Below are 25,606 nucleotides of genomic sequence, written 5' to 3'. Positions count from 1 at the left end.
TTTTATGTTGTTCCTTAGGATGACACCTCCAAGAGCAGCAGCACAGCAAACGAGCTTGGACTGGCCAATGTTGGAGGTGTTTTTGTTGTGCTGATGGGTGGCATGGGTGTTGCTTGTGTGATTGCTGTTTGCGAGTTTGTCTGGAAGTCACGAAAAGTAGCTGTTGAAGAAAGGGTGAGGAACATTCTGCAAGATACATAAAAGAAAGGTCTTTTTCCTTAAAAAATCATTAGCATTTGTTAATAATGTATGAATAAATGTGTTGGTATAAATAAAAGTAATATGTAACTTGTGTGAATTACGATATTTATTGCTTGAGAGAAGTATACATGTCATGATGAAAAACAGACAAACATATATTTTTCTTTGATAACTGAGAGGCCACACAAAGCAGTATAAAGCAATGACAGTAGGAAATGGCATAAATGTGTGCTAATCAACATTAATAATGAGAAAATCAGGAACATTTAAGAGATTTAGCAGGGTACAAAGGTTCTAAATTATCTGGAAATTCTGTAGTAGATACACACATGAAACTTATTTTACTCCAGTTAATGATGGTTTTACACATTGGGTGGGATGTAACGAAGTCTGTAACAGAGATATCTCACATAGATTTAGATTTGCAAAGGATTTAATACAGACTGAAATGTGCCTGAAGCACCACTATTTATGACAGAATAAAAATATGGAAGGAGAGAAATTATGTACGTTTTCAGTTTACAAGTAAGAAGAAGACAGAAAATGAATTCCAGAATGACATATACATTCATATGGATAGCTAAAGAGTAAATAGGTGGCACTGCAATATAGGGAGGACTTATTTCAAATTCATACGACCATTATTTAAACTATATGGTGGTTGCCTTTCTTCTATCAGATAACCACATAGTGTTTGGTATTAAATTATTCAGCATTATAAAATACACTGGAAAAGTGGCTTATCTCTTTTATGGAAGTATTTGGTAAGTCTTAGATGTGCCATGTCTTTGTTGCAACCTGCCTGTTGAGTGACTGGGGAATGGAAAGTGAGTATTTGACCAGTAAATTCAGCAGTACTTCTGGAAGAGCAATATGTGAAGTTTTAAAATTAGATTAATATATCCATAACTGTGGATATTTTGATGAATTGCACCCTTTTTATAGCTGATTTTGTAATACATCTAAAACATTGTATTGTAGCAAGTATGCATGTTTTGCAGATAGTTTCTTTGCACTGTCTCGGGTATAATGTTGTTATCACAAGGATATTTTGCTGTTGCTAGTGAATGCAAATGTCAAAAAAATATTACTGTTAGATTTAGCAAGAGGATAACCATACCAGAAAACTGTTACATGAAAGAAACAGTAGTGAGATGGCAATAGGTGAAGTTCTTTTTTAGAGTAAGACTGGCAGCTTATATTTGATATTGTGTTGAGGAATGAAAAGAGAATAGAATCTTTGTATAATATGCTAGGAATCTCAATAATGCAGATTTGCAAATGCATAGCAATATTACAGTAGTACATCATGATTACTGTTATTTCTCTGCTTTCAATAGATTCAAAGCCAATTTTTATCTGCATGAATTTGTCTTGTAACCAGTGAATTATTTTCGATTTTTGGCTCATGGTAAGAGGCAGCTATGGAAATTTGCAACTGTCCTTGTATTCATTTTTCACTTAGCAGGCCGCTTCAGTACATATATCTAACTGATGACCTCGCTGTTAAGTTCCTTAACTTCCAACCAACCAGATCAATACATTATTTTTATTCCCTAGCAAAAAAAAAGTGACTTTAACATCAAGTCTTTAGAATACCACTAGACAAATATCCCATTGAGCCTTGTTTTTGTGAACTTTCAGATGTAAAGAAATTCAGTATTTTGTAGTACTTTGTTGTGCACTGACAAAGAAGTCTTGTAACATTGTCTTTTATTTGTAGTTTATATGTCCCCACAAATGGAATCCCCACATTTCATGGAAAATTTAACAACATTAAAAATATCTTGTACTATTTCATTGCTGATTTTTTTAAATGTATCTAATACAGTGGTTGCATTTTCTGTCATCAAAGTCATATGGTTTTTCCACATAGTATTATCTCAACTTGTCAAAGTAATTTGCTTGCTAATCATCCATCATTGCCAATGTTAATAACTGTACGTACATGATTTATTAGGGACTCATGACCTTAGCTGTTAAGTCCCATAAGATTTCACACACACACGATTTATGTTTTGTATTTAGGATTAACAAGTTTGTTGAATATCATACTGCTTTGTGTAAGTTATAAACATTCTGAAAATTATTACTGGTGCAGTCAAAAAAACTTATGTAAATATTTTCCGTCAGTATTGTACAGCAGCTTTCTTCATTGAAAGTTGAAAGTGAGTGTCCGAGAGTTGTGCACCAGCTGCCCCTTCATTGTTGTATGTTTAAATGGAGATTCTTTTTCCTGCATGGTGTGTCATTTAAATTTCATTCATCACAGTCCTAAATGTGCAACTCAGTTCTTTTCTTTTGCATATCAAATTAATGAATTCTTATTACATGTGAGTAGAGAGGAGTATACAAACAGCTTGTAGAAAATGCTTATTTTTAAGGGAAAAATAAAATGCACATAATTTAAACAATTTAAATTCAGACAGCATGAAAGGAAATACATGTAAATTAATATATTTTCCTTCACTTACAGTACCTGGACTCTCACTTTGTACTAAGAAAGAGTATAAAATGTGAAGATATCTTGTCTAATTCCAGTGTAAATGTTTTTCCTCATTTCTTTACAATTAGTTTGATCTAATAGGGTATCAGATCACACAAATTGTACAAGCCATCATACAAAGACTATTGATTGCTATATAACTTCTTGATGTTATTCTCTGCTTCAGTATTATGACTTGTTGCCTATTTTAAAAATAAGGATGAATGTAATAAATAGAAAACTAAACTTAAAGTAATCTCTCTCTCTCTCTCTCTCTCTCTCTCTCTCTCTCTCTCTCTTCTCTCTCTCTCTCTCTCACACACACACACACACACACACACACACACACACACACACACACACACACACACAGAGAGAGAGAGAGAGAGAGAGAGAGAGAGAGAGAGAGAGAGAGACATGGTGGTGCCAATGGGTAGGGGTAGGAAAGGTCAGTGGCAGCTTGAAACGTAAGAGACAGCAAGGGAAGAGAATTATGTGAGAACTGAATGCTCATCCAGATGTAAGCAGGGTCAGTTGCATGTTGCATACCAGCTAGTGCTGTTGAAGTTAATTTTGACTGGAAAAGGGGGGGGGGGGCAGGTAAGTAAGATAGAGGACCACTGATGAATGAGGGTACATAGGCCTAGACAGCTAATAAATATGAAGTTGGGTTTGGTGAGGAGGGGTTGGGGTGGGTGCAAGGGGGGCAAAGATAGAGGTTGGAACAAAGACTGAGGCAAATCCAGAATAGGGACTAGTGCTGACTGAAGCCAGGAAAACTAAAAGACTGAGGTGGGGTGGTGGGAGCAAAGGAGGACAAGGGGTTGGACCACTACATAGCCTAAATAGTGAAGCAGCTGCTCAAGTTCACCTTGTTGCTGTGAGCAGCATTTCTACCAGTAGGTGGTCGAACTTATCATTGGCCACAGTTCGATAGTGACAAATAATAAGAGTATAGTTGGATGCTAGTCATGTCCATGCAAAATTTTATGCAGTTGTTAGAATGATGCTGTAATATGATGTGGCTGATTTTGAATGTGGCCCTGCTTCTGATGGAATAGGTAATATCAGTTTGAAGCATGAGTGGTGTAAGGATGGACCAGAATATTTTCTAAATTTTCTGGATTCCTAAAGGGGTACTGTACAGTTTGTCCAAAATTAAATATGTTCTATTCCATCAGTATGCCATTTCTGCTTCCAAACCCTGGCCATATGTGTCATATGTAGGCAGGGCTGTAGCACTGATGAACTGCAGGGACCCTGTTCAGCACTGTGAACTCAGATTTAAAAAATATATTATTCTACTTCCATATGAGAAGGTAGTGTCATAAAATTCTATTTCACCAATTTAAGCATTAGCAGATGCAATTGGCTTGATTTTTGAACCAGTAGCTGAGGGACATAATTAACATTACTCAGTTCACTAAAACTACTTGTCACAATTTACTCTTATAAACTCCATTGATGTAGCAAGGAAAAACCACTGTTTATAGATAACGAGTCTTTTCACCATACAATTGAAATAACAGTTTCGGATCACTAGTTACTTAGACTGCATAAACAATGAAACTTGCCAAGTGACAAGAGTCTTTTACTCTTGTCTTCACTAAGTGGGGAGAGAAAAGTAACCACTGTTTCATATTTCTACCATAATTCAAATTATCAGCAATCAGAACTCATAGATGGCCAACATGCAAGCACTGATTTGTGGAAACTGTATTGAAGCTGCTTATACATTATTATGACTGACCTAAAAAATTAAATTCCTTATATTATAAACTTGCAAAGCTTGGAACAAAGTATCAGTTCACAGTCCATAATTTTGTGCCACTTTCTCTGCCTCATGATGACTGGGTGTTGTGTGATGTCCTTAGGTTAGTTAGGTTTAAGTAGTTCTAAGTTCTAGGGGACTGATGACCATAGCTGTTAAGTCCCATAGTGCTCAGAGCCATTTGAACCATTTTTTGTGCCACACAATGAAATGGTTCAAATGGCTCTGAGCACTATGGGACTCAACATCTTAGGTCATAAGTCCCCTAGAACTGAGAACTAATTAAACCTAACTAACCTAAGGACATCACACACACCCATGCCCGAGGCAGGATTCGAACCGGCGACCGTAGCAGTCCCGCGCCACACAATGAAACTTCATGATAAACAAGTTGGTAAAGCCCAGACTACATTGCAGTTAGTAGTGAAAGGTGGAAATCTAGTACTGTAAGATTCAGTGGGAGAAATGAGTTCACTGGTATATCTGAATGGGTTGAAACTTAAAGCATGTATGGAAACTTCACATAAACATGACAGACAGACATATGACATAGGCCCACTGTCCTGGGACTCAACGGTAGTGAATGCAACATACAACAGGATCATAGAAACAACACTGAATGAGCTAGATTATCACTAACCTTACATCTGATCACACTATGATCCTTGGTTGATGGACTTTCTCTTTGTTGTTTTTTCTGAGTTGTAGACTCAATTTCAAAGAAGACCATTTTCATTTGCAATTTGGTGGAGTGAAGGTGTCACTTTAGGAATCATAAATTATCTCTGTTTCTCAGTTGCTGCTTGGTATTCAATCTTGTATCACCTCAAATATCTATATTTTCTCTCTTTTTATTATTAAGGTGAACATAAAAAAGATACTCTTTTAATGAAACAAGAACTACTGGTGTTCAATTATTTCTTTCATTGATATTAACTTCCCTTGCTTCAAAATTTAAAGCCTGAAATTGTGTTAACACTTTTCAAACAATTATGTACGTAGTTAATTTTCCACAACCAGCCATGGCTCATTTAATTTTGAAGAATCTGTGTGAAAATACATGAAAGTTAAAATATTTCCTTGTCATTCTCTGCCAACTGTTGAAATGTGAAGTCAAACACCTACATCTGCAAGTACACACTTCCATGTCTGAGATCAGAAAAATTATGCACACTGACTTAAAGAAATAGTTTTGGCTTATTGATTTTGTTTGTTCAGTTGACTTGTTCAACTGTCGTGAATGCAGCATGTAAAAGAACACAAAATAATGTCTAGAAATTGACACTCACAGTTTTTTGTCTGAAAAAAAAGAGGAGCATTAAATATTTGCAAATAGTAAAAGTTCCTGAGTCATTCAAAACCCAGATCAAAATAACCAAACCCAGTTCAGATCATGACTCGTTCCATCTTATCTTAAGTTCAGTGGCTTAATATTATTCATAATTTTTATGGTATGTTCATTCGTGTACATATGTATTTATCATAACTTCTTGTGTAAATCCAACAACATTTGTTACTGATTTTAGAGCTGTTCATTTTTCTGTTCTCATATGTAGTCTGTCACCAATTTTTATATTTTTTGTAGCTCTTACTTTCATTTAGTTACAGTGTGATTTTTCTCATGAAGTTAATACTTACACTAAGTGATTTATGGTCAGTGCCAGTATCAGCACATAGATATGTTGATACATAGCAGGGTTCATAACAAAATCACCGAATAGCACTTAATGATTTGTCTATTTCAGATTTTCAACAATAATTCTTAAATCACATACTTCATCTTTTGATGATTATCCCTTGTGTTTCTGGCATGTTTTCTCCCATGTTAAGTAGGGACAGGAAAAAAAATGTTTTTTTTTTGTACAGCCAATTTAAATGTTATTTTTGGGGCAAATTTGATGTTATTTTTGGGCAGATTCAGTGTTACTTTTTGCAAAATGCCTTTTTTGCCAAGTTCAATGTTTTTCTTTCCAGATTCTTTTTTCCAAAGTCTGTGTGTTTCTTGATGAATCCAATGTAATTTTTGCCAAATTCACCATTGATTATTTGCCAAATTCCAGGTCTCTTTTTAGTTCAATATATCTTTAAAACATTTGCTGCTGTTTTTGCAAAATTTGGTGGTTTTGCCAAATTTGTCCCCCCCCCCCCCCCCCCTCCAAATTTTCTGTAGTTTTGCCTGATTCAGTGTTGTTTTTACCAAATTAGTGCTTGCTTTTTTTGCCAAATTTGGTGTTAATTTTTGGCAAATTTGGTGGGATTCTTATTTATTTATTCGGTGTTGTTTTCATCATCACATCAAAGTTCATTACTCGGTAGTTGAACTATCACTTTAACATTATACACAAACTTCAGTCTTGAGAAAGATTGGAAGTCAAACTGCATTTTTAACATACAATAACTATCAGTTAGAAATATTAGTAAACTGACATCTTCAGAGTTATAAAATTTATATTCAGCAAAATTACAAATTTACTTAAAATCTTGTAAGGAAGCTGATTTCATGTTATTTTGCTAGAAGCCCTTAATTTTGCACTATATTTCGTGTTGTCATTTTCACAAAATTTTCCTGTCCCTACTTATTGCTCATCATCTCCAGAAACTTTTTCCTGATACATTTTTAGAACATGTGGTTAGTACTATCAAAAGTCTGTCCATAGACAAACTTCTCAGTTATCAGTAACACTGACCACTACTTAAAATTGTTTGTGAAGACTCCTACACTGCTCATTAATTATTGTATTTTTCCCGATTTACATTTTATAATATAGGGTGTCCACAATCAAAGTTCCAGTTTGAAAATGCCGTAGAAAGGGAACCACTGTTCAGAATGACATCAAATTTGAACAGCATGTTACTCGCAGAGGAGGCAATGTCATGTAACAAAAACAAAAAATGGAAATTTCAGCAATAGATGGTGCTGTAAGTGTCTTAGTGTAAATGGAATCAGCTAAAAATGACAGATGAATCACAATATGACAGTTGTGGTTCGGGGTGCCCTATGCACCATCCATCCTGTTCAATGTGTAATTCCCTGTGCACTCCATGTTTGCACACCACCACTCAACCCCCTCTGCAGTGCTGTGGCCACATCTTTGACAGACATTAGATCAGCTACTTTCCTCCCTTCACCAAATTGCAGTACAAAAGGACCAGCTTTTCAAATTTTGTAATCTCTTTCTGCAGACCCTTAGCAGACATCGGACAATGCCTTTTTTTGTAGCCTTGATTGTGGGGAACTTCTACAGGGCTACTGACACACAGTCACCATTCTTTTAAAAGAGATTTATCAGCAGCACATGATCCTTCATGGAGGCAGTCATGATGGGCATCTCAGACGCAAACTGAGATCAGCTGTGTGCCATACATCTGTTGATATACATATTCTGGTGCTTAAAGCACTGTCTATTGGTAAAATTTTTCTTTTTCTTCTATGACATTTTCCCCTCTGTCAATAATATGGTGTTCAAATTTGACGTCATTCTGAGCGGTGGTTCTCTTTCTATGGCATTTTGAAACTGGTACTTTGATTATGGACACCCCATACTTTCCTAACTGGTTATGTGATGTCCTCTCAGATACCTCAGAAAAAATTGGTAGTCTTGATACTGGGAGGAAATTTACTGTCACATCCAGTCAGCCCCTTTTTGAATAGGTCAAGCTTTTCAAATATTTCAGCTAGTTGGGAAGTAACACTCATCAAATGAGTGATTTCTTATGTTGCAAAGTTGGTGTGCAAATCCTGATTTGATTGCTTTTGTTGGAATTTAATTACAGTCCATACATTTCAGATTTTTTAGGCATTTTAATGCTAACCACTTCATGACAGGATACATGAGTAAATTTATATTCTTTGGAAGTGTGCTGCATTCTGTTGTTAACAACTCTGTCAAATATTGTTTTGTATTTGCTTACATATATGAGAAACTTCACGTAATAGTTGTTCTTTGTTTCCATATACAATTTCATGTTTGTAATTCTTGATGCCTTTAGCTGTCCGAGAGTTTGTTCTACTGTATTTGGGGAGAAACATTTGTTGAATATACTCATTAATTCTCATACAAAAGTGCTGTAGTTGGACCAAACACTGCTTGCTGAATGACCAAGATGTTTCATTCATTTTGAAATAAATGTATTCATATTTTGTTTACAGTGTTCCTGGCTCTTTTCACAGTATACGTTTTATTTAAATTTGGCCATGAGACAAAATGGCTGGTCAGATATCCCCAAGTCTAAAATGAACTTTTCTGTGCCAACATAACTGATACAGCTTACAACATTGTCTATACTTTTTGTAGCAGATTCTGTTACTCTACTGTGTTTGCTAAAATTTAATGCTAGGCTGCTTGTAGATACCAATTCCTTCAAGGAAATGGCAAGTCTGGCATCATCTCTTGTACTTATGTTGGAGTGAGCACAAATAGTCTTTTTATACAACTTTTCTGTCTGTAGCCTACTCAACGATGTTTCAGATTTGTCAACAAAGTTTCAAATTTGTCTGGAAATGCACATGCAACTGAACAGCCAGTGCTACAGTATAAGCTAATAATTAACATTCCATATTCCACAAATGTTATGCAGCATCTTTGAAATAGTAGTTGTTCATTCAAGCCATTAAAATTTTGGCTATAATTTTTATTCTACACAGTTTAAAAGTAGCATACAAAATTTTTGCTGACTGGGAACATTTGTAACCTTTCTAGTCACAGATTTCATTAGTTGGCATGGGGTTTCTGACAACATAAGAGCTGAAAAGTTTTCAGCCTACTAACTTTACTATTATAAGATGAGAGAAGTTCATATTGTTCTATTAATTTGCAAGACCATGATAGCAATAAGTTGATCTTGTAAACATCAATATAACAGTAAACACAGTACTGTGTTAGTAACAGAACAAACAATGCTGCCTCAACAAATCATTTTCACAAAATGAGACATCCGAGCATACTTAACATGTAAAGTTCCAGGTGACACGTGGGACAAAATTATCATTTACAATTAAGAAATTCCAGATCAGCCAAAGAAATATTATCCAAAAATAATTAAATATATGAATTTGACATATATATTCAATGTCTATCTAATTACTCACACTATTTGGTTGCAGTTAAGCAAAAGTATAAATACTAGATATTCTCTAATTTATTTACCAGAAAGATGCTTTGATCATTATGTAAAATGTGTGACTGGACCAACATTTAGCAATAGTCATAAATTAACTTTGAATATATTTTTAAAAAATCACACTTATATGAAAAACACATTAGTGACTTCTATTCTGCTTTACCCTTCAAGATTTTTTAAAATTATTTTATTTACCTATTTAAAAAATTAGACCTCTTTTTTAGCATCTTGTTACTTATTTGATAAATATCTATTAACAAATAAAACTGCTCAGTTATATAAGTTTGACACTGTACAGCATGTAAAAGTAAAGAAAAGGAAGCAAGAAACTTTTGTTGACATATAATCTGTCTAACTATAAATAAGTTGTAAGATGCACATGATAATGTAGTTCTGTATTATGTGCATGCAGTTAACTAGAAGAATCATTCCTTATGTATGACACACACAGGAATTGATGAATTAGCTAGTAAAAAATTCATTACGGTTGGTACAGTAACTCCATACCTTGGTGATGTTATGACAGGAATAAAAATAAGTCATACTTACCATCATTATTTTGTTGTAGCATAATTTCTATTTGATTTTGCTTATACCCAGTATTGTTCTAGCCACCTTTCCACTAAATTAAACCCGTTAAATGACTGTTAAGTTCACCTGGTCTTAAATGATTGAACTACTGCTTACAGATCCAACAGAAGAAGCCTAGTCCAAAATATACCTCACGGATTTATACAACTCAGTAATACTCTGTAGAAGATCTTAAATGAAGCCCACAGGTACTTCCTTCCAAACAAATATTCTCTCTAATCAAAGGCTTTCTCAACAAATGAAGTTAAGGAAATCTTCTACAGTTCTTGTCTATTTTTATTTTCTCCTAATAACCTGTTACCCATCATCCTATTACATTAGACCCATTAGATTACTGTTAAGCTGAACATTTTATGAAATTGTCACTAGTGGATCTAATAGGTGAATTATACCTCAGTGTAGAAAATAAAGTTTGTTTTTCAGTAAAGCAGTGCACATAATTGTAAATAAAACCAGTGAGTATTTCATCTGAGAGTGAAATGTTCAGAAGTTTATAAATGTTATGTTAAACTGATATCAGCTTATTTTACATATCCAAGAACACAAGAAGATTTCCTTAAACTCTGTCTCAGTTGTAGCATGACCTGCTATCTCTGTAAAGTCATTAATAATATTTTGGTTACCAGATTTACTTATCAGGTAGAATGGAAAAAGTTTGATTAAAAGCATACATACTTATGGCTAAACTACAGGTACACATTATGTGCATGAAATTCACACCTGAAAACATTGCAAACCTTTATATATGTTTCTTCAGGGACATCACTATCCAGTATCCAACACATATACATAATAGGAAGAGATAGTATTTCCTCTAAATTAGTACAACTGCATTCAAGTTGTAATGGCAAATAAAAACTGCTCTTAGACAGATGATCTTATACAGTTTTATTAAAATTGTAAATACAACTGTTGGGGTCAAATTAGTATGCAAATAGTAATTCTGTTGAAGAATTAATGCAAGAAAAAAAGAAATTAAGTTTAGCTCTGATGAAGGAAGATAGATTTAAGGAACAGGTGTTTCAGTACCAAACAGTATGTGTAATTCCAAATACAACACTGAAGCCAAAGATATTAAATCTTATACCATGAGCAGAATGTTCATTTCTTAAGTATTCTTAAAAACAGAATCCAAGATTCTGACACCTCCCAATTTAGCGAGTGCTTTTGCATGGTGTTATTGTCCAATTCTGGTTTCTGTTACTGGTTGTAATGACCAGCATTATTTATCATTCTTCATGTTTGCATTTTCTATTGTGAAAAAGGATACTTAGCTGCTCACTACTTTCAAGCAAAACATGTTTTTGTAATCAAACTTTGAAATATCTTCCTGTGTGTGTTGTACAAAGGAATAACCATTACAGTAAGGTAGGTACCACATACCTGTCAACTTCAAGTAGCTTTGTTTCTGTTTTGCAATAAAATTTTAATACAGTAAAAGCAGAATAAATATTTTTATCGATTGTAAGTAAGCTTGTGTGTACAACGTAATATTCAAACCTCCCTCTTTGTTGGAATCTACCCCTGCCACCTCATCCTTTACTACCTTTCACTTACATTCATAACAAGGCATGGCACAGTTGAAATTTCATGAGTCATTTTTAAATTTGAAAGGAGTAAATAATGTCATTTTACATTTCACAGGAAATATTTTCAATTTTTTGTTTGCTGTATTTGTGAAATTGTAAGTAATGTATAGGTGCAGAGATAATGAAATATGTCTATAATGTAGGCATTAAATCACTCACACAGAGATGCTTCACTTCTACAGTAGCCATACTGTTTTTATCATAAGGTGCTCCATGGGACTTTGTCTTTAATTGTGATGATTTCCCATGTATTTCACAGAAAAGGCTATAGTTAATCATGAATGAGTGAATGTTTAGCTTGATAGCAGAATTTCAGATACAGATGAATTTGCATTTATATATCATGATCAAGCTTATATGAGCAAATATTATTAACTATGAAACTGCTTTGTTGGTATTTTGTGTTTTGTGCTCTATGTTGTCCACTCATTCATTTCTGCCTACTGAATATCGAGTCTAAAATCTGCACATGAGTGAAGAAGACAATTTTCAGTGAAAGATTATTTATTCTCTCTCTCTCTCTCTCTCTCTCTCTCTCTCTCTCTCTCTCCCTCTCTCTCTCTCTCTCTCTCTCTCTCTCTCTCTCTCTCTCTCTCTCTCTCTCTCTCTCCCTCCCTACCCCCCCCCCCCCCCCCCCAAGACCTCCCTCTTGTCACAGAAGAAGAGTGGTGGTAGTTACGTGAAAAATTTTTTCTTATAAATATGTTTAAATGATTTATTGACCTTCTTTTTAGCACTCATCTTTTGTAATCATCAACTTCATTGTCATCAGCCCCAAAATAGCAACAACAGTAACAGCAATTATAATTTCAGTTATCATGCAAGTAGTCATATTTTAGTTGCTACCCTACTACAATCATATTTCTATAGCATCTTAGTATAAAAACTGTCAGTCTTTTTGTCATGAAAGTTGTTCCATTGGCTGTAAGAAGCATTTCACTGATGCAGCATATTATGTCTACTGAACAAAGTCATGTTCTGCTTTAAGAACATATGCATGTTGCAGTTCCTCTATTGGCTGTAGGATGGAAAATGTTTCTGCTCAAGCCCCAATATTATTCATGAAATTTCTTCTGTGTAACAGTATTTTTCTCATATAATGGACAAAGCACATAGTGTGAGACTGGAACCAGCTGCCTACAGAGAGATGTTATGCTGGCAGTAGTGCACAGAGAATATTCCATAGGACTGAGGCTTGTTTTGACTGTCTTTAAATGTCTCATGAATTTTTATTTTTATAGCCACTACTATTAGATCTGAGCTTAATATTATTATGGCATTGTTGAACCTCAGTTATTCTATGGAAGCAAAATGCATTTTGTGTGTAGTTAAAAAAATTTAGTTTGTAGTTGAAAGAAGGATAGTTTGCAAGAACTTAACATTGTAGAAAAATACTTCTTTACTTTTTAGTACTACTTCATTAATTTTCACCAAAGTAGAGTTCACCTAATTTTTTTGTTTGACCTGCAAGAACTGCAAATCACACATAAAGATATGGAAAGATGTCAAACAACAGGTGAGATGTACTTTTCTGATAAATTGATGGCAAAGACAATGATACGTTCGTTAAACCATTTTTCCAGTACTGAGAAAAAAATTTAACTGGCAATTGGAGATTAAATTTCAGTCATTTTCTTATGCTGTTAGTGGACAAAGTGTACGTGGTGGTTCTATATTGTGTGCCTGTATAGTGTGAGATGATACGAAACCAAAATAAAATCTGTAGAGTGGGAGGCATACTTCAGTTGGTAAAGCATCCTTTAGCAGCTGAGGAGCCGACAATCAGATCTTGATATCTGATTGGTTCTTTACAGTTTTAATTGTGCAGTAATGTTTAGATTAAATACATATGTTAATCATGATGAATAAAGAAAATGATTTCTGTAACACTCAACTTGAGAAGGAAATCTACTTTAATTTATTGTGTTATGGTATCCTGTTTAAGTATTAGCTTCACACCCCTTTGCAAGAAGCTAAATAAGTAAGGTTCCTACATTATGGACCAGAAGAATAGTTTAAAATAACAGGATGACACATTTACTCTTATGTTTTGTAAGTATGCTCTATCAAATTCCTAAGGTGCATTAACAGAATGACTTGACAGACCTTACATTTTCTAACTGAATCTTAGCTTGTGCATTGCTAGCATACTCAAAATAGTTAAAATGCACATTAGCCAACATGCAGATGAAAAATATTCTGGTAAGATATTTCTGTCTGTGCAATAAGCCTCAGGGCCCATCTACTAATATTTGGAGGACTATACTGCAGTTTACAATAAAGTAAACATTTGGTTTAATATTTTCAGTTTTCTGTGATAATTATAGGACAAAGTAAAGGATATTAATAAAGAATAACACAGTTCATTTACATTTCTTGTTCATTATAATAGTGTGTGCATCATGTGTTCTGTTTGTTGTTGCTTTTAGAGTAACTGTTAAATGTTTCTTTTGCTATGCTTATTTAATTTGTATGTTGCTTTCCATCATTTCTGAATCACTTATTTGCTCATCTCTTTGTTCTGAAAACTTTATGTATCAGTTCAGTGCTCATCTGTCTTTTTTTCACTAACCTCCCTATAAACCATCTTAAGTTATCTGGCAATGCCATGAAGTTTTTCTTAATCTGTTTCATTCTTAATTTTTCTTTTCTGTGTCTATGAGCAGTAATTTAAGAAAACCAAAGAGTTTATGGTCAGAAAATTAAACATTTATGCACTTTATCCTCATAAGGTTAAATACAAAGATACTGAAGTAAAAACCACAAGGGTATAGTAATTTATGCAGTGACTAGAAATGGTCTATAAAATGTGATATTATTAGTTTTCTCTTGTTACCTAGAGCTCTGTTTATGAATACATACATAAATAATAGAAATACATTGAAGAGTGTCCTTGACAAGTGTTATTTACATTTACTCTTCCAGATGTATCTTATGTCTTTTGTGTAACTGACTTACTCATTCCCATGTTAAATCCACTCACATCGCATGTGAGCATCAGCATATACTTTGAGTAATGGAATAAGAAGTCAAGGTAAGAACAGGAGGTATATATGCATTCTGGCACTTCAAAGAATATGTAAAGGAAAACAAAAGTTATTGGTTAGCTAAAATATAGGTGCCAAAACAATGCAGAAAGCTTTATATCAGACTTAACTGTTAGCTACAAATAGTGCTGGCAACAAAATAAAGGATTAATTTTTCAACAAGAAGTAATTTTAGCAGGTATAATGTTGTATAAAGATAATTAATTTAATCTGTAATGACAGAAAGTGTAAAAGTTCTTGTTTCTGCTTGTGATATATGTCTTCTGTTTTGAACAGATTTGTACAGATGAGTGTCTGTATATAAAGGATATTGTCCATTTCCACTGTATCTTTGAAAGCTACACAAATAAAATGCAATTAGAGAAAACATAAGATTTTGATTAAATTATTGCAGATTTTTATTTGGTGAATGTATGTGTAATACAGTCAAGTCTTTTAAATAATTTACCTAATTTGTCCAAAAGTCACACATTCTTAATGCCAGCTGTAAGAACTATTTTCATACCTTTTCAAGTGTCCTGATTTTAGGTCTCAAATTTTCATTTACCAGTCAGAAACCTTAATTCATATATACCTCTGAACAGTCATGTGGCTCTTTCCATATCCAATATTATCCTACCTGTGTTTAGTTACAATTTTCAATTTTTTCAAATTTTTATTAGTGAGGGGAATAGCAAAGACTTGTCCTTCAACTAATTTAGCACTATACCTACTGATGTTTCATAAGTGGTCGCAATACAGTTCATTTTTCTTATATTAACTGTGTTTGTTGAAGCAAACTTTTTAAATACAGTAATAAGTTAATATATGTAATGTGTATGTGAAACAAAGTAAGCATTGTTCTTGAATCTGACACAAATTGTTTCCAAGTCATATGTTGTCATCCTCTGAGGTTAAAACTTCCATAATTTTAACTGCCATCAGACATCTTACAATATAATTATGTGTAAAGTCTTACTTAATTCAGCAGTAAATATAAAATATTTCTGTTGTCTGATGATTAGCAGAAAGTGAACATTTTGTGCTCGTCACATGTGGCACTAAATCATTTGCCTCTGTGCTTTTTGTGTGTGTACAAAATTAGGCTAGAACAGATAAAATAATGCAAATTGAAGAGATCACTGCACCTTTAAGGACAACACAAAACACAATGTTGTACACAGTTAATAGAAACCCTACTGAGGAACATACTCTTTCTCATTAGTTGAAAGAATGATTAAAAGGATTTTTATGGATGTCCCTCCACAACTGCATGTTAATACTAATCAGAACTAACTTTCTCAGTTTAGAAAAAGGCTGAGTTGGGTTGAAAGTTGAATCCTTATATTTCTGTTCGCGTGATTTTATTTTCTCATCTTTTCGTTTTTCATAGTATGATGTACCTTCTCTACAGGTTTCTATATCACATTCTAGGATCCTCATTTTCAACATCATAAACAGAAAATAAATGACATGTTAGTTTTTTTTCCCCACATAGCTTAATAACTTTAAGTTTCTTGTGGCAGTATGTGGTGGTACCTTTCTCATAAAATGTTGTAGTATTTATAAAAATTTGTTCACAATACCTCATGAATTTATTGTATTAATAATAAATGAAAACTATACTCTGAGAAAAAACAAATAAGAAAGCATTCAGTAGATCACAGTAAACAAGAATCTGTAACGTACAATTAATCTTTTTCGAGAAACTTAAGTTAAGGTAGATGTTGATGCCACTGAATTGTAGCTTGACAATTGAAGTTTTGTTCTCTGATAAATTTGGTTTATTAATAGATTTTGTTTATGAATTAAAAAACAAATGGCATGTCCCTTAATCTGTAAATATTTTGCATTAATAAAGAAATTAAATTAAATTTGTTATCTCAGTTATTTAGTTCATTCATTGAGCTGACATAGTCACTGTTAACAATTTCATCTATTAGGTGAATGAGGACTGGTACTTCACAAAGCACAATTCCTGTAGCAGTGAGCATTGAATACAATGTTTAAATGTTTATTTTACATTTCTAATGAAGGCTTAGATGTATACACATAATGAATTTTAGAAAACGTTCTTTTTACATAAACTGTTATGGAAATTATGCTGCCCTTCCGCCCGTTTATTTTTTTATGTTTAGCTAAAACTATTATTCTGATTTTTAAATCTTGAAGTCATTATAATAAAATACTGTTACAATGTATTTGATTTTCTGTTGTTGCAGTCATCTATCTGCTCTGAGATGGCTGCAGAACTAAAATTTGCTCTACGTTGCCGAGGTTCTACTAAACCAGTGCGCAGGAAGAGACATGTTCAGACAGAGGAAGAACATCCTACTCAGTTTATGCCTCTTGGGGCTTATGGACAGTATGATTTTATTGGCAAGGAACTGCTACCTTGATTCTTGGAGAGAACAATTATCACAATATGTTGTAATCAAAACTGAGAATAAAAATCCTTGCTTATTTGACAGAACCATTTAGGGACTGTGTCATGTACTTCTTCATGTGAAAATAAGGAACATTTATTTTTAATTGTTGGTAATCTACTAATGATCCATGCAGTTGCTGATGTGAAATCCATTACAGATGGAAGTTTTATGTATAATAGAGTATATTGCCGACAGTATTATCTTCATTTCTATCTGTTACATTATTGTTTTTTTCTTTTTTTTGGGGGGGGGGGGGGGGGGGAGGGGAGGGAACTGAGATTTTGTTTATGCATCTTTGTTTTACCAAGTTTGTGTACATATTAATCTTTGTTAAGTAATTTTAGTATGTGTGTCTTTTTGAAAATTTTTGTGTTGTAGTCATCTGCTGATAAGAGTTTGAATTATTGTTCCTGTAGTTTGCAAACCACATCAGGCAGTTTTGATATTCAGAACTTATTCTGGTAACTCAAACATATATTTCTTTGATTTCCCACTTTGATATTTACTGAATGGATGTTATTCTTAAAGACAGTTATTAGTGAAGTTTGTTTACAAATTTTTAGATCCTGCTTTGTTATTGTGCAGTACAAGGGGAATATAATGTATTATGTTACTGGGTAGTATAAGATGTATGTGTATGACCACCAGTGTTAAATTTCTATTATATAAAAAAAGACATTTTCACAGATAAATGTTTGTACTATGGAAATTTTAAGGAGAAGGACTAACCAGGCCTATTCTAGATCTTTGATTTTCTTTATGCTCCTCACTAATGGTAGGCTTTTGTATCTCAAGTGATAAATAAATCAGTCTTTTTACGGTTCATTTTTTTCTTTGTTAGTTTACAGTGGAGATGCAGATGATATGTTATGAAAAATATCAGTAAGTACAGGTATACAGAACATGTTACACTTAAATTGGGTTAATATGTCATTCTTTATCATTATACTCACTGTACACCCATGAACTTTTAAAATATATTGAACACATTGCTCTAATCCGATAACAAATTTTGTTTTATGAATCAGAAGGCAGTGTTCTCTCTAAATTAAGCAGTACAGTGAAACTATTGTATTCCTTATTTATTAAGATGCAGTTACAGTTTCATTTTAAACCTTTATAGGCGAGAAAAATTAGATTCTGATATGAGCTGCTTTCTTCCCTGATCACAAGTGCTAATATCTATTTTTTGAGTAAATTTAGATACTGACCATTATCCACATGAAACATTCTTTGACATCTTTATATACACAGTATTATTTTATGTTTGTTGGATGAATAAAACATTTGAAACACTTCGGGTAAGCTAATCATACCATACTCTAAAGTAAACACTATTTGTAACAGAAGTTATAAGTATAATAGTTAACAAGAAAGCAGAAAAAGTTCCATGAACATAATGAATAATGAATTGTAACTGAAATTCATAGTATGTGTGCATACATCTCGTGTATGGTTTCCTAATTTCGTATTATTAATCATCATTGTAGCAGTTAGTTCTGTCAGTGATAATGAGATGCAAATTCACACCAAATTCTCTACTCCAAAACTGACTACAAATGATTGGTAATGTTCAAATTGGTGATATCATGGGTCACAGCAGGTGCAGCGCTTCATCACCATTGTTCATCAATTCACATCTGTACAGAGCTCTCACAATGAATATGGGAATCATAATCTTGAAAGATGGTGTTATTGTTAGAAAACCACAAAGCTACCTAAAATGTTTAAGTAATCCTCATCGTAAAGCAACAATAAGTCCCATATAAAGCATGAAATTCCATACAACACCATCTCATACTCTGCTCTGTGTTTCACAGAATGGAAAAGGCCATATGATGCGTAAGCTTATTTGGCCTCTGTGAACTATAAAACCAACATTTAGGAACAAGGTGAAGAACTAGTCAAACTGTTCCTGTCATTATTGTTTCATATTGTTTAGTCTTATCCTCATCTATGTTGTGCTAACATATTCTTAGTGACAATCATTTAATTGGAGATAGCCACTGAGCTGTAAATGATAGGTTTGTGCAACTTTAATTTAATCTTTACACACAGCCTTTTCACTCCAGTGCTGCATATGGGGTGGGTTCTCCAGTACTGTGGTGAGTCCAGTGTCAAGAATGCACAAGCAATTTGTTCTTTACTTATTGACTGTTGACTCCCAGCAGCAGCTCAGTGGTGGCTGCTAGTATAGTCTGTCTCACGGGCAGTGTGTGACATACATGTGGCAGAATGCTAAGTCAGTGCAAAGTTGGCTAGCAGTGACAGTGTCATTGCCAGTAAAATAATGTCAGCTCTAGTGCCACAAGGCCAACCAGCTGGTTGTCGTGCATCACTCATGCCCCACAATAGGTGGCAGAAAGCATGCGTTCTCTCCAGGTTGAATGTGGGACACTTGGTGATGGCCAGTGCATCAGGTAATGGTGGCCACTGAGCAGCATTGTCATGGTTGGCTCCGTTCAAAGACTAGAACCATCAAGGCTGGTTGGTGGCTTATAAACTAGCAGCTCTGACTAGTAGTTGATGTTGTGATGCTGCTCAATGAGGCCTATGTATCTTGCCATACAGTCAACTGGTGACTGGCAAGGTGAGTGCACCAGTCAAATATAGGAAGCAGAATGATTTTGTTGGCTGAGTCAAAAGCATCTATACTCTGCCTGGGTTTGTTTCCATAGTAGACAGGCTCTCATCACTTACTGCACTGTGTAAATGTTTTGTTGTGCTATACCATGTAGCAATACAGCCAGCCACCAATGACAGAATACAGGATGGCTGATTTGTGGTTGCCTGATGACAGCTTTCATTAGGGTTGTTATAGCCCCCTGCCGCAGAATTAAAGCTGTGATTGGCCTGGATATTACTTGTCCATATGTGAAAGCCTGCTTGCTGCTTAGCCCACTTCACTTTTCCTCCAGTGGGAGAATTCAGTCCTATAAATTCCTGGCTGCTGCTGAACAAGTGAACTGGTTAAAACGACATTGTACTTCAGTTTCTACAATCTTCCTTACCCTTGCAGTGCACTCTCTCCCATATCAATATTTACAGCTTTTACACTTTATAACTGTCTGCTGTTCTTCACTAAACACTCCAATACTGAACACATGGTGACTGGTACACCCAGACTGTCCTGTCACTTATGCTTACACTTTGTTTTTGGCCCTCTGTTTCGGTAGGTAATTGATTGGGAGATCAGATAGGCAAATGATTCTGTGCTGATGGCTACATGGCCAAGTTTAAGAAAGTTTCCAAGGCTGAAATACGCATTACCATGAGTCATTGCTGATTCCTGTTGAGTATTGCTAAATATGAAGGTATCAAGGTAGCATTTAGCTAAGTTAGATTCTTGGCTGGCAGGATTTCAGATGGTTTATCAGATAGATATAACAAAGGATATGGTAGGTTCAGAGCTGTAATCCTTGAAAATATGGGCAGTGGCCAAGGATGTTCTGTGGGCATCCCCATGCATCTGTTTCCCTGAAGAATAGTTAAGTTTCAGATGTCACCAAGAGTGTCTAGAACATCATGGAGGGGTGTACCATAATGTGCACACTCTGGCATTAACACCGCTTTTGTGCATGCATGAGTCTTCCTATCTGCAGACAACCCATCCATCTGTAGCTCTAGAGGTGCAGCAGAATCATATGATGCTTCTCCTGGCCATCTTTATGGGGTCATTGCCTAAGGAAGGGAAAAATCAAACCAGGTCATCTCTACGCTGGCCTATCTGTTGATCTTAGCGGGTGTGACAAAGTACACATAAAACTTCGTGGCAGATTAAAATTGTGTGCCGGATAGAGATTCGAACTCGAGACCTTTGCCTTTTGTGGGCAAGTGCTCTACCTACTGAGCTACCCAAGCATGACTCACACCCCATCCTCGCAGCTTTACTTCTGCCAGTACCTCATCTCGAACCTTCCAAATCTGCCAGGTAGTTTCATATCAGCACTCACTCCACTGCAGAGTGAAAATTTCATTCTGGAATGTACACATAGACTGCATGAGAGTGGCTTGCTAATCTTGTCGCCCCTCTTCTCCCTTCTTACTCTCCCTCCCTCACTTTCTTTAGAGACCAATGCCGATAGCTGTGATAAAGCCTCCAGGACACCCTGAAAGGGTCAAACATGTCCAACATGGATGGCAGTGGTGCGAGTAGGAAGTGGAAACTGTACATTCACCAGTGAGGTCATCTTAACCACTTGGTTTAGACTTTTCTAACAAGCATAATTTTTTTTTTTTTTTTTCACTTTTGAGGTGTGAGGGCTCATTAACATCACCCATTGACCTACACAGTATATAGGTAACTTGGCATTCTGTTGTCCCATTTGCTCCTGCTGTTCTGTGGTCTTCATGTTTGCCTTTTCCACTTGGTGCCACACTATTCTTAAGATTTTCTCATAATTTCCACTGATACTCCACTTTCCCTCAATTTGGATTTCATTGTCTGAAATCGTGATGGCACCTTCCATCCATATGCTACTTTTTATGATAGGATTCCTGTACCTTCATGCACTTTCAAATTGTACATAGTTACTATGTAAGGTTACAGAGTACGCTAGTCACCATGATAACAGCTGATATTATGACACAATATCTTCCCTATCATCAGCTAAACCCATTCTGTTCTGCAATTTGTTTGCAGTTGTAATGCATTTGTTCTTAATTTATTAAATGTGTGACAAATGACAAAGCTGATTCATTAATTCTGAGATGAAATTGGTACGCTGACTTGTAATCAATGTACCTAATTTCAAAACCCAGTTATTAACAATGGATTGTGCCATCATCTTGACTTGTTGATTTGAAATAGCCACCATTGGCAAATGAAGGGAAAAATGATCGATTATTAATACATTATGATTCCCTGCCAGTATTTGGCTAAAAGGATCTAAGATGTCCAACCTGATAATCTCAAGTAGTTCGCTGGGCTCTAGTAATCTCTGCAGTGGAATGCACTGATGACTTAATTCAGCTTGTTGCACGTGTAGGACACAGTTCCTCACACACAGCAGAATATCCTGTTTATGTGCCCACCACCAATACTCTTCAGTTATACATCACTCTGTTGTTCTATGATTTCCATGCCCTGCCAATACATGATCATATACCTGTTTTAACACTTCATTCTGCAGTGTACGTGGTACCACAATATGGACTCCGAGCTATTTTTTGTTTCCATAATAAACCGTCATGCACAATGAACTATGGCTGTCTTGTAAATCAGCAACTTGCACCTTTTGCCATCCCATAGAGGTGATAGCTACGTGATGTAACACACACGTTTCCTGACTCAGGCCATCAACATTTCCATGTGATGTGCAAAGCTGATGAACTGATGAATCACCTTAAAATCAAAGTCTCTGAGTGTCACTGCCCAGCATATTTAGCCATTGGCTGGAAATTTAAATCCTAATAGTGATTTCAAAGTTACATGGTCTGTTATGACCTTAAACTTTCAGTCACACAAATGACATTGAAGATACATTATTCAATATATGAAACTCAGCACATATTTCTCAGTCACAGAGAATTTATTTCTACTTTATTTAATCCTGCTATAGTCCTGTCATGTTTCATACCATTAGTAGTTCCTATAGACTGTCAGTCCACATGGGGATAAACATTAATTTGTAGGTAAAAATGAACAAAGTAAATGAGAATATTCAATTTACTATGTTTAATTCTAATGTGCTAAGTATATACCTTTTATAAAGCTATAAATTCTGTCCAGTTTCACTAAAATGTGTGAGCCAACATCCCAAAGATGTTCGGGCTCACATGCGGTTCCTCGTTGTCGAAATGTCTTGGCTCAAACTCATCTAGGGGTTGAACCGCACGTGTTGCATTACTCGCCCTAAATTAGACACTTGTGACCCTTTGCTTAAATTGTCTGTCTGATGACAAGTTTGCGAAATACAAAGTTGACATAATATATAATAACAGTAATAATAATATTGGGAACAAAATTAACGCCCCTTAAATGATAAATGATGTAGGCCACACTTTTGTGATTTAGTAAAAATAATGTTTATTCAGAAAGCAAAATAATTGAAAAAGTGATTCTGTTTAGTGTTACTGTTACACTAGAGCACATATCCATTTGACACAGTTTGATCATTCACAATCTCATCCCAAAATACAAGTTATCTACGAAAAAAGTTAGAGTTCACACCAGGCACCCGGCTGCTCGCTGTTCAGAGACTAAGTCCCACGATACCACACAATGCGAAATTTTCTAAGTTGTTTCACTTCCTGACTGCCTTAAGACCGACTGTCCACTTTCACGTCTCAATCCAAACTGTACCCTATGGTGTCTTCAGCCAAACTGTCCGCTTTTGCGTCTGCACCAGCACTGTCTTTCTGCCTGTCTCCGGCCACGTTTCCTGCATGTTGAATATCCTCGCTGAGCTGACTAGGGCAGTTCCCTTTCCTGAAGCCATCCATCTGATTGGCTACAGCTTATTCTACATTATTTTAACATTTAATATATTTAAATAACCAAAGCTTGACCACTTTCACGTTCTAAACAAAGTAACAATAATATCCATTGTTAAATTCTTTTACATAGAACCAATACAATTTACTTCTTAACTACGAATGTCACAGCCAGTAGCCTTGCACCAGTGTGCTTTCTGATAAATAAAGAACAAAAGTAACTATTATGCACTAAACTTTACAACAGATATTCTTTTAGCTAATGATTCAATAAGGTGTATTGCTGTCATCGTTCAGTATGTTTTGCGTGGAGTAAATGATGATCTGATGCTTAACTGAAAATACTGATAATTTAAATTTACTATATCTTTTAAACAAATAAAGTCACAGAGTTGATATTGACAATGTTTGTCATTTTAATGATGCTCTTCTGTATGAAATATTGATCGTTAAGATCGACCAAAGTGTTCAGACTTTAGCATTTCAGGTCTTTGTTACAAAACTTGTTAATTTCAGTTTAACAGTAAATCCTAAACTATTATATATATGATCAATGTTCAAGTTTTATTAGGATCATCCTGAAATTTTATGAAGGATGGTAGTTTAAAATTACTGTGGCTCTATTCCCTGCATTAATACAGAATTAAATAGTTTCCAGAAATGTTTCCCATTATAGCCGATCTTATGTCTGCCATGTTTAACACTGCTATGTCTCCTTGGTCACAAATGGCTTCTACTGGGTTTCCCTATGATGTAGGTTCTCGTCTGTCTCACTCGCACACTACAGTGCTTAGGCCTCAATAGACATTAGACGCCTGTGAATTTCCCCATCTCCTGGTGAAACTGCGCCCTTTGTGGCACGCGATCCTGGACAACAGCACTCATTTCACAATTCCTGTAGGCTGATTCTTTTGGCCATATATTTAAATGAGAGTGCAATGTTCGTTAACTCACAAATGGTAAGTTTCTGAATATGTTACAACATTTATTTACCAGATGTAGCACTGCACTAATTGTAGATATGAAAAAGGGGATGCTTACAAGTAACCATGGCTTGTGCAAGTAATAACAGCAATACCCCATGTGGTAACCAATCCATCCACCAGCAGACAACAACTGTGCATTAAGGTCACCCGGGAGGCGTCTGACATCATCTCTGGGGACTTTTGCACGTCACTTTCTCGAGGGTCGACCAGAATTTTTCTATGGCCTGTGGGTCTTTCTTGTTACTCTGGTTAGTGGTGGCGTGTGTGTTGATCAGTGTGTACTTTTTGTTGGCGCACTGAACCCACATAGTCATCAGTAGGTTGTTTACTGGTGTAACTTGTTTTATGGATTTAATTACGGTTTTGTGAACCATGAAGGCCATCCCCAGTAGTGAAGCGCCTGTGGCAATGCACTTGTCAGTTTCACTTTTGAAAATGCATTCAGATTCTGGGGGACCCAGGCTTCCATGAAAACAGAGTAAATCAGAATTCTCTGGCAAAATCCCACTCAAGACAACAACATACTTCGGGACTCGCAACAGTAACACTCTCATACAGCCTGAAAAGCTGCACAGCCTAGTGACACAACTTGATAGACAGAAGATTCTAATTGTTGCACACCAGGAGACATGCATCACAGACAAAGACACCATGGACTATGGCAAATACCACATCTTCAGAAGCAAAACTGACAGGCACATTGCCAAAGGCACTCCACTGCTGGGGATGGTCTTCATGGTTCACAAGACCATAGTCTAATCCATAAAAGAAGTTACACAAGTAAATAACTGACTGATGATTATGCGGGTTCAGAGCACCAGCAAAAGTACACATTGTCAACGCACACGCCCCCACTACCCAGAGTAATGAGGAAAACCCATTGGCCACAGAAAATTCTGGCTGACCCTCAAGACAGTGATGTCCAAAGTCCCCAGAGATGATGTCAAACTCCTCCTGGGTGACTTTAATGTA

General features: G+C 35.3%; 1 protein-coding gene across 5 annotated transcripts in view; it reads left to right on the top strand.

The window, feature by feature from the left end:
* LOC124555443 (glutamate receptor ionotropic, kainate 2) overlaps positions 1-17,420 on the top strand; it is a 187,554-nt gene extending 170,134 nt beyond the window's left edge. For 2 of the 5 annotated variants that reach the window (XM_047129354.1, XM_047129353.1), the window contains exons 17-18: positions 19-174; positions 17,007-17,420. In XM_047129354.1, the coding sequence (XP_046985310.1) occupies positions 19-174; positions 17,007-17,183 (333 nt within the window). In that variant the 3' untranslated portion in view covers positions 17,184-17,420. Of the gene's footprint in view, positions 1-18; positions 209-10,267; positions 10,358-17,006 lie in introns of all 5 variants that reach the window. The other 3 variants (XR_006968555.1, XM_047129355.1, XM_047129356.1) reach the window with 3 other exon arrangements.
* Positions 17,421-25,606: the final 8,186 nt, after the last annotated feature.

Source organism: Schistocerca americana, chromosome X, assembly GCF_021461395.2.
Source record: "Schistocerca americana isolate TAMUIC-IGC-003095 chromosome X, iqSchAmer2.1, whole genome shotgun sequence".
NCBI classification, from domain to species: domain Eukaryota; kingdom Metazoa; phylum Arthropoda; class Insecta; order Orthoptera; family Acrididae; genus Schistocerca; species Schistocerca americana.
This window is presented reverse-complemented; position numbering and strand designations above follow the sequence as displayed.